General features: G+C 35.5%; 1 protein-coding gene across 7 annotated transcripts; it reads right to left on the reverse strand.

Moving 5' to 3' along the window:
* Positions 1–3,146: 3,146 nt before the first annotated feature.
* Positions 3,147–10,917, reverse strand: LOC124303082 (tyrosine-protein kinase transmembrane receptor Ror2). 7 transcript variants are annotated; one of them, XM_046759863.1, is made up of 7 exons: positions 10,495–10,917; positions 9,625–10,402; positions 9,355–9,545; positions 6,600–6,861; positions 6,016–6,258; positions 5,409–5,596; positions 3,147–4,265 (listed from the first exon to the last, which is right to left on the reverse strand). In XM_046759863.1, exons 2-7 carry the CDS (start codon positions 9,683–9,685, stop codon positions 3,264–3,266), a joined length of 1,947 nt encoding a protein of 648 aa, XP_046615819.1. In that variant the 5' UTR covers positions 9,686–10,402; positions 10,495–10,917; the 3' UTR covers positions 3,147–3,263. The 7 variants fall into 7 exon arrangements, with proteins under 7 accessions (XP_046615819.1, XP_046615817.1, XP_046615821.1 ...); XM_046759861.1 differs by having other exon boundaries at positions 9,625–10,407; XM_046759865.1 differs by having other exon boundaries at positions 9,625–10,105; positions 10,468–10,917.

Raw genomic sequence — 10,917 nt, forward strand, 5'->3', positions numbered from 1 at the left:
CTGAAACTTAATTATTCGAACTAGGTAAATAATAGATAAATTGTTACACGGGCGCTCTTCGATCGTCGTATGCCTGGATGATGCTGTCGTATTCGAACACATCCGTGCAATTTAAGAACATTATTCCATTCAATAACTTTGGAAATATTTACCTGCCTAAAAATCACATGCGCCAATTTGAATACGAAAATTTAAATACTACCCAACTCCGTGAACGAAATTGGTCCCACTTTTTTGGTGAGCTGAGAATAAGAGTTCGGAATCCGCCCTAATTCTACTTAGTGATTGGCTCTCTTTAATTAACAGAATATAGCTACTCAACGTTAATAATATACATAAATCACAAACAGTATGTTACTTTTAACCTATTCATACCAACAATTAAATAATACCCCATTTTCTTTTAATTCTAAAATTATAGTGATGCTTGAAAAGGATTGGTGATGACTCAAATGAAATAAATTTCGCACTCCTGCGAACATGCGCTAGATAGCCAGAACGTGGCGATTGAAAATATTGTCACGTATAGTTCGTACAAGTATGTATGCAAAAGCATATAAGCTTCTGGTTAACAAGTGCTGCAAACTAGGCTTCTTAATTCTGAATATTCAGTCGAAATGTACATGAATAATTTTCAAGGGATAACTCGAGATTTTTGCCATTTAAAGGTCCCTAACATTCTTCATTAATATTTCGTACCTTGTGAAAATATAACTTCGCCTAAGCTTTTCTTCTCTGTATCTACATTAGTTTACGGTGAAACTTTGAATATTAATCTCTAGTTACGCACTACTCGAGTGACTAAGATAATCAAAATGAATCCGAATGAGATTCAAAACATTGTAACTTTCAATTAATGTCCTAATTTCAAATACAAATTCTGAAATAGAATTCCAAATCGGAATTTTCTATGTAAAAAATGAGATTTCGTACCTAATGATGCAACCTGTACAATAAATAAATTGCCGTAACATATTCAACTAGTTATACACAACAAATATTAGCAGTAACGATATTGTGCTGAGGATAAGTAAAACTTGCATTTAATGAAGGTGACTTTATACTTCAAAATTTGATCCCCAATATGTCCTGTTTCATGAAGTTAAAATATAGATCAACCTTTACTGGTAATTTTAATCAATATTTTAAGGTACACCATACTACTCGTTATTCGAAACCTCACAGTATCGAATTCAACTCAAATAAAATTTTCCGACCTTATCGTGACGTTTCCCGTAAAAAGAAAAATCTAAAATTCGCCGACTATTCCCGGTTTTTCCGGTTTTCTAGGACTTTCGGCACCTTGTTTAGTTCCATCTCGCACCAGAAAAGTCCTTGATAAAACATCAATTGTAACATAATCAATAATCGCCCGTACCAATGAATATCGCGAAATTGAATACTCAATGAATTACTCAGTTAACAGGAAAAAAATCCACATTTTTCATCATAGGACGTGAAATAATTATTCTATGGTGCCATTCCGAAATATCACAATATTCGCTATTAATTTGCACTTCTATTTTGCCACATCCATGTCAAATATATCACTGTCATATCTGTCGTTACTGACCAAGGCTTACGGAAATAAACTAGAGGCTAAGTAACGAGCATGGCATACCTCCAAATATTGAAGGTGTGGAATTCCATACCTTATCGAACTCCCATAAATGAATTAAATTTCCACCCTGATATACGTTCGAAATCTATTTTCGCTATGTAATTGGATACCACGTCTCAACTTATTTGAAACTGAGATAAAGATAGAAAATAAATCCGCTTATTTATTATTAGACAGCAATTTTATGATTAAATATGAATTACTTTGCAGATATCGATGGATAAGCCGATGAAGTTTTTATCGTTATCGATTTCTGAAATTATTCTCTATATTTCATACGTGAAAAATTGGTATTCCATAGGCCCAGTGACTGATAGAACATGTTACAAAATTAGCAACATAACGAAAAGCAAAAATTCAATCACCTTCTTTTGATAAATAAATGCTACAAACTACATATACAATCAAAGCCAAATTATTGCACATCTAAACTTCTGAAAATGATATTATTATTAAATTCGTATTTTCTGTGCAAAATTTTCGTTGGTGTCGTTACTTCTTTTTATTATAGGTTCATAATTCCGATGGCCACTATAACTAATGAAAACTTTTAAAGCCAATTTGAAATTTGAATAATACGTAGGCACAAATTTTAGTTTTCAACAAGGACTAGTGTAAGAATTACTCGATACATCCAGAACAATACACTAATAAACTATTATTCAGATCGATAAAACGAAAGTAGGTCAGTCCGAGCGAAATTGAACAAGCTTTTGCCCCGACCTTCGCCGAATTGGTTAAATAACCATCCAGAATTTCTTTGGGATTTTATTCGTGAATCTTTGAAAATCTGAAAGTTCTTTGGACAGTAACTTTGGACCTAATGTAAGTTAGAAACTTTCACCAAAGCTGTACATTACAAAATTTCTCTTTCCTTACTTAGTAATCCTAATTTGAGATACCGGACTTCAAAATGTTGTGTTATAAAGACCCAGATAAAATCAACATCTGAATGAATTGAAGAAAAAATCTGATGAAGGTCAAAGATTATTTTATGCAGTCGAAGCTGGAAAAATCGACAACCGATTCGTTTAGCATCTGAGCAGAAGCTTGTTTACTTGTAATTCAACTGACACATGTTTCCAACATATTATTGGAGAAAAATTATATCAAATCGCTAACCAATGGTATAAAAATTCGTTGCAGTATAGATATATTCAAGAACAGTCACAAACGTTATTAGAAAATGAGTCTTCGGTTTCTTATTACAGGTTGGTTTATTCCAACTTTAGCCAACCATTATTTACGAAAGGGTTGGTATTAAACGAGAAGATGTAAATGAAATTGGTTTAGTTAGTAAAGAAAGATGAGTTGTTACTCGAACCTCTTTGCTTTACAAATTTAAGAGCAGCACGCGAAAATATTAATTCATAAATAGTTACATCATTGCTTGAAACATACTTGGCATGAAATATTTTGAACGAGTGAAAACGCTTACAAGCCCGTACGAACAGAATGGACTGTAGAAGAAGGAAATAAGCTGTGAGTTGTTTCGATTTAAATAAGTGTTTTCCATGAAACAGGCTTTTGGAAACTTAAAACGTCTCGATTTTTTTGTCATTGGTGACTTTTTCCGATATAATTGACCTTACAATTGAATGTACAAGAGAGTGTTAATCGATTGACTGAAATTGTAATATTTTCAAACATTGTTATCTAACGAATTGCTGCCACATTTGTCGTTCGGAATTTCCATATCATGTTTTATACCGCTCAGTGTTTGATAAATCATTCTAAATGTTGGTCTATCGGAAGGTTTTTTATTCCAACAAAGTTTCATGAGTTCATAAATTGGCTGAGGTGTGTTATCCGGACATTGAAGTACGTGGCCGTCTTTGATATATTTAACCACCTCTTCGTGGGTCATTCCGTAGTAAGGTTGAAGAGCAAAACTGAAAATCTCCCACAAGCATACAGCGAAAGCCCAAATATCAGTCTCTATCGTATATTTATTATACAATATACTCTCAAGTGGCATCCATCTTACAGGAATAGCATCTTGTTCATCACCCTTGTAATAATCCTGTAGATAAATCTTTTGCGATAAACCAAAATCCGCTATTTTAACAACCATTTGATCATTGATCAAACAATTTCTCGTCGCTAGATCACGATGCACAAATTTTCTGTCCGACAAATACACCATGCCAGATGCAACTTGTATGGCTATCATAATAAGATTCATATGAGACAATCTCATATCTCTAAAAGAGTCGTTTTCAATGCTTCTAACTATGTAATTTCCCGGGGAACATGATCTTAAAAATTCGTTCAGATCACCTCTCCCCATGTACTCAAATAGCAAACACATTGGACGCCCTATCGCACAGACTCCAAGTAGTTTGACGATATTTGGGTGGTCAAACTCCGCTAGCAAACAAGCTTCTCGCTCGAAGTCTACCAACAAATCATCCGAGGCTTCATCCTTCAACATTTTCACCGCTACATTCGTGAATTCTTCTTCGGACACAAGTCCTGGTGCTTTCGCTTGGAATACACGACCAAATGCTCCCTGACCCAAGTCCCTGACATATATAATATTGTTCCTGGGAAATTCTAATTTCTCTAATTTCGGATTTAGCTGTGCCCCTGTGTGATGATAAGCGTCGTTGCTCGGCAATTTGTCCAGATCGATATTCACTTCCTAAGATTAAAAATACATTTCTGAATGAGCTGTCAGCTGTCAAACACTCTATTCGAAATGTATCACTAAGGTAGTTGTGAACGATTATTAAAAAATAAAGTTTTTACCAGGCGTTCTTCTCACTTAGCCAAATTTATATAAGTTGCTATTTCAGAATGGACGTGGAACATCAACAGCGTTTTTAAATTGGTAACACTCAGTTTGCACCAAAAGCAATATCGTTAGTCTTTGACCAGTAACAAGGGCAATAAAGCATGGGATCTGCACTGTGTGCAGACCAAGTGCAATCGGTTAAAACTTTATAAAATAGTAGATATTTAAAAAAAATCATAGTAGTCGTTGCTTTTCAAATCGATTTTGAGGCCCTTTTTTCCATTGAACACACAATTATATAACGCATTGTCAAGACTGTCTATCCATGATAATACACCCATACTTGAACAAGGCTGTGGTGCGGTCAATTACATCGAATGAGAGTTAACTCTAATTACAGCTCGAGAAATTGAAAAAGAAATGAGAAAGGATGAATTACTGAATAATATTACAAACTATGTACTCCGAAATTTAATAGCAATGGTAAATTTTGTATAGTATTGTTTGGGAGTTGGGAAGTGGCGGGGAAAGACGGGCCCACGTCCTTACTTCCTCCCTCTGCGCCCCTCTTTCCCCGCCTTCTTGAGGTTAGTGGAACTAGGTCCATTACTTCTCCTTGTCTTCTTTTGAACGGGAAAAATATTGTAAAACCAAAATTTCGCCGATATAAAAAAAGAAGTGTTTTATATTTGGTACTTTTTCACACGCCTACAAAGTTTCTTCATTTCAAAGCGATGATTGGGAATGTTCACTCATTAAATTGAATTGTCTTTTTAAACTGCCAATTATAAGAGCAAACACATTTCACGGGTATAAGTAACTTAATGTAAGTAACGTGATTTTTACTTGAATAGTGACCAAATGGTATAATTGGTGAAAAATTTTACGCTACTCCGATCATATTCGTTTTTTCAATACTTTGAAGTGAATTCTAAGAAATAGAACTTGAATTTTTTGTACCAATGGTTCTTTACCAAACAAACTGAATATTTTTCATAATGTTTCAATGTAAAGGCGTCATGCTATCTATATCAAATGTTTGATAGTTACCTGTGTTTCTGTAGGATTATAGCCATGATGCTGTTTCTGCAGTCTTTGGCACAGTAGTATCGATAGAAGAAGTACAAGAATACAAACGAATCCTATTGACGACAGTATCAGTATTAATCTTGGTGTGAAAAACGCTTCCATCGTCAAGTCTTCGAGATCAATTTCCATTGTAACCTCCGTGGAGTTGGCTAAAACATGAATAGATTTTAGATGTGTCCCATTCTAAATTTCAATTGCTCGGACTAGCCAAATCCATATGGAAATGACCCTTAATTATCTTTCTATTCGTAAACCTATTGAGAAACATTATGATAACAATAATCGTAATCACTACCTAACACCCGCCATTCCCAATAGCATTTATCCTCATACAACAGAGGTGATGGCTTGGTGGCGATCATTATGCGTCTGCAGCTATCTTAAATATTTAATAGAAACACCTGCATTTGCCAGAGAAGCAAAAAAATAACTGCAGGAAACCTTAACAAGGTGTAGCTGTACCGAGTTCAAGCCTCAACTTGTCGGTTTGGTGCCTGATTAACATATTGGTAGACACTAAGTTTTTCGATTAACATTATCTAACTGTCACTTTTTTTAAATATCATACCACAAATCGGTATATCGCAGAGCTCCCAGCGAACATTTGGATCCATTGTATAACACCAGGGCATCGGTTCATCCCCACCGGCATTTCTGCAATAGTTTTCGGCATTTTGAAGTTGTGGAAAAACATCCGGAGGTCTATCGTGACTGTGAGGCTCTTGTATGGCCCATGATTGACAATCTAGTCCGGATTTTGTCTTGTTTACAAATCCAAGGTAAAAACGTCCATTACCTATCACGCAGTCACCTGAAAAATGGTTACTAGTATCTTCATGAAAATCTAGCTAATCCAAATTTCAACGTTTCAATCAGACAAAGCTGCTTTAAAACTTTCGCAAAAGAAATCTGATACCACAATTATACTAAGTAGCGCAGTAATACACATAGACGATACACTTATGAATGAATGAATTTTACCACACAAGAAATATATTGCATGCTTTTTCCGAGCAGTTACGAAACAAGGGTCTATAGACTTTCTTTGAACGTAAATTGAAATTTCAAATAACAAGCTTTAACGAACCAGTTGTAGAATGTATTTTGAAACTAGCTGCATATGATCAGAATGAAAAATATCCTTTAACGTACGAGTGATAAGTTCAGTATTCATGTCTGTTAAAGAGGCATTTGAACACGTTTGTGGACCTTTGCTAATCCTGGGTAAGCTCTCACAGTCTGGAAGGGTGAAATGCCCTCTGGACCTGATATAGCTTGCCCTTTTTTTATGTTCTTCTATCATAGCCCAGTTCACCAAACAAAACTGTTGCCGTACTGCCATGCAGTCTTCGTAACAAAGCGGCAAACCCACGGAGTCGACACATTGCGGGAATGCATACATGCATAGTAGTTTCTAAAATGAAATATTCAACGTTGGATGAACTAGTATAAATTACGACTATTACTGCTTGTGTAAAACCAATAATTTCGTAGTAGCAGGGTGCTCCAAATACACTGAAGGATTGGCATCCAATTGTATACTTTTTAAGAAAATGTAGTTGCAGAAAATTAATTTTTCGTGTATTCTTGAATTTACTCATTGAGATGAACTCAACACGGTATTCCACAATTGACAATTTTTATTTTCAGCTATAGAGCCCAAAGGAGACTCCCCTTACATATGTTGGCTTTGATTAATGATTACATTACATTCTGAATAAAACATGTGAAATTGTATGGCATTTCTAATTTGTTCGCTTTCTCTTAACTAGGCTCTTCGTTTCTCCCTTTCTGCTTCCTTTTCACTCCCACTTTCTTGAGCCATCTTCTGCCGTTCCTGGACTGGTCCAGAACTTTTATCATCTTCAAGGTTTCCTCACTTACTACTTTGCAGTTATACACTAGGTGCTTCGGTGTTTCTGAACTTCTTTTACATAGATTACACATTTTTTTCCCGTGACTTCTCCAATCTTTGTTAGCTTTTTCCTCATTCCCTCATCTCCATCTTACCATAGTCTTCAATTCATCTTTGGTAACTGATTTACCAAGGTATTCCGCCTGACATTCCCTTTGTCGTTATGTGCCAATATTTCCTATCATACCTTAACTTATTTATTTTTCCACTTTACCGCTGCAACTATTTGTCTGCATCTTTCCTCTCGATTCTCTCTAACACTTCTCTTTCAACTGTCCCTCCTTGCCTTATGCCCTCTTGCGTCCAGCCATTTCTATTTAAGTACTCCTCCCTTGCCCTCACCCCCATCATTGCTGCATTTTCTCTTTAAGTGATGCATTCATTTAAAAGTTCCTTGTTATCGGCTTTCTGTGCTGTCTTCTTGAATCTTATCACCCTTTTTCTCATGTGTATTCTTATCTTCTACAGCCCGGACCTAGTGTCCACTTTGTACGATTTAGTTGGACCTTCTCTATCCCCTTTTGTCCCTTGAATCTCCATACTTTTGCGCTATACATTATTACTGATACGACTGAGTATTTAAAGAGCATCTTTCTTCTACAGTAGCTATCTTTAAATTACCTCTGTATGAAACCTCGGACACCAATACATTCCCTTTCCTCGTCAATTCTCTGATACGACTAATCCCTTTCTTATTCCTCTTGAACAGGTACACATAACGTGCTGGATTCTGACTGACTCAAGGTAGCCTCCATCGTCTGCTACCAATACATACTAGTTAAGTAGATACAATCGATCAGAATGCATGTTATGTGTACCCTAAGTATTTGAAATCCTTAACTTCTTCTATATGTTCTCTTTTCGACATCTAAGCTCTTGTTTCGCCTTTCTCCCTCTTTTCAGGAACACAGCATGTTAGACTTTACCACATTTATTATTCTATACTACTCGATTATTACATGATTTAATATGAAAACGTTCTCTGCCATGCTTCTTGCTTTTCTAACTCCTAAATAGGTATCTGATACCAGTATAATTTGCATCGTAAGCTGTTTTTCTCGCTTGTTTTAAATACTGCCATCATCCTGATAGAATTTTTCCTGTATTGCCTGTCGTACAGTTGACGTCACTTTCAATTTTGCACAGTAGCAGTCAATTTTCAGCTCAGCCAATAAGGAACATGATCTTGAACATTTTTATTTCAGAGTCAAAATTGGAAACTATCAGTTGTCAACATCTCTTTCAACTGCACTATAAAGACCAAATCTCTTAAGTTTCCTCTGACTTTCCAACAACACTAAATTGTATATAGAAACTCAACTGCGATAAGTTGAATTGCAAGAGTGATTCTTGCACTTTCACAATCTTCATACAAGTTGTTTATGCGGAAAGTAATACAGTCAATATTTATTCTGGAATGATCTGTTCTCCATTTCAGAATTATATAACAGTCCCATTTCATGAAGGAATGGATTCTTTTTGCTCTCGATATCAACAGTGACAAAATTCGCAGTTGCTTGCTATGTTAATTTCATTTAAATACAATGTTCACATTATTTACAAGCATAATAATCTATTCTTATAAATGAATTTCACGAGTTTGAGCTTGGAATTGATGAATATTTTACAACCAAATTAATTTTTTGTATGAAAAACTGGATGCCTGGAGTTTTGCTCGATTAAGCTTGATCGAAATCTCAAATGACTAATAATACTGTGTTACCATATCAAGCTCTTGTGGTATGAATAAAACTTGTTAATCTAGCTATAAGAACACAATATGACTTATGACTGAATATTGCGGTGACCTATCTTTTCATTATGTATCAAAAAAGATCGATCAGACCTTCATATACAATGAAAACTACAGAGTTTCAAAAGTCCAAGGCATGACAGAAATGAAATAAATTGGCTTAAAGTGGTATTTAGCCTCGTCAAGAGATGCTAAGAAAAATTTATAAAATGTTATAAATATTAAGGAATATACTAAACCTCTGCAGCCGAACGACAAGGTTCAATAAGTGTTTTGATTAAATCTGTCCATAAGCCAGTCGTAATCTTTTCATTCAGCCAGCCTCCATTATTTCTATCCGAATCATTGAACCAAACTTGTCCTATACCAGTCAAATATTTTTTACAAATTTTCCCATTGTAAGGTGCGCAGTAACCCTTCATACTGGAATCTGTAGAACGTAAAAATATTTTAGCGGAGTAACTTGAAAAAAGTTCCAATATTGCTCTAGTATATATCTCAATACTTACTATTTTCTGCTGACGACAGTTGGAGGGTTATGAAGAAACAGAAAATTTGCAAAAACACCATCGCGATTGATTATGAAACGTCAAAATTTTCGCGTAGTCAGCACGTCTGTATTTTCGACGAATTAATCACATTTTTAATTGGGTTATAATTTCTTCGACAAGTCAGAAGAGAAAATTAAGGATGGTTATCGGCCTTTGAAAACACTTTTTTTTTATCATAATGCAGGGACTATTTAATTAGTGTTTATGTTTACTTTGATTCCTTGTTAGTACGTATAATTATCTTTCAAAGTGGGGTTTGTTCTAGCCAAACAAGTAATGTTGCACTTCGTTCGTCAATGACTAATTATTGTTTCCATAGGTGTTTAATTTATTAGGTGTTTCTGTTATTCCATTGCCAGTTCGTACAATGATCAGTCGACACTGTGGATCTGACATAGTTCATTTTAAATAAGGTTACAAATAGCAACTTCATGTGTTTCTGAAAAGTCAAAATTCCGATTTGTTTTATTTTCGTGGAACAGGTGGGCGAGCGTACAGATTATGGATGAAGTTTCTCCCGCACTATATTTACAATTTTTTTTTTTAATACGGAAAAACTTCTAGGCTTATCGGTTTATAGATTCTAGATGCATATTTTCAGCACAGATTTCGTTTACTGTAAACTTATAAAGACTGTTGCCCTGGGTTGATTTTCGTAACAGTTTACCGGGTCTGGGTGGGTTTAGCCATGATGTAAAAAAATATGGTGTATTCCTCCAGTCGAAGCATTTTCGATCTGTTCTGCGCAAACCATATTTGGTTATGAACCCAATGGAAGCCATCTTTGAAAAATAAATGTACCATAATTCTATGCGTGTAGATTTCTACCTTCAAAAGGAGCGCCGAATGATCTCGAATGCGATTGGTTGAACAACCAAGATGGCTTTCGTTGGGTGCGGGCATAGTGCGGGACACGATTGGTTTTTAGAGATTGATGCGCAAGATCACACGTTGCCTACTGTCATCATGTGATACCGTAGACTTGAGCATAGCTGCGTATTTCCTATACACTGAGTGTCACTGAGTACACAGAGTGTGCGATGACCATGATGTATACCTATATCTGCTTCGGAAAATTCGTCCGATACGCCACCTATCCGAAGTTCTGGGTAGTTAATATATTTCGAGATTTTAGCATCGCGACCACGGTCTTATATTGATGTACAGGTCTGGAAACTCCATTGGAGGGGGTATGTCGCTTATTGAAGCAATTTTTGTGTTCATTAGTCGCCACTAGATTCGTTGCGATCT

The sequence above is a fragment of the Neodiprion virginianus genome, chromosome 4, assembly GCF_021901495.1.
Source record: "Neodiprion virginianus isolate iyNeoVirg1 chromosome 4, iyNeoVirg1.1, whole genome shotgun sequence".
Lineage (NCBI taxonomy): Eukaryota > Metazoa > Arthropoda > Insecta > Hymenoptera > Diprionidae > Neodiprion > Neodiprion virginianus.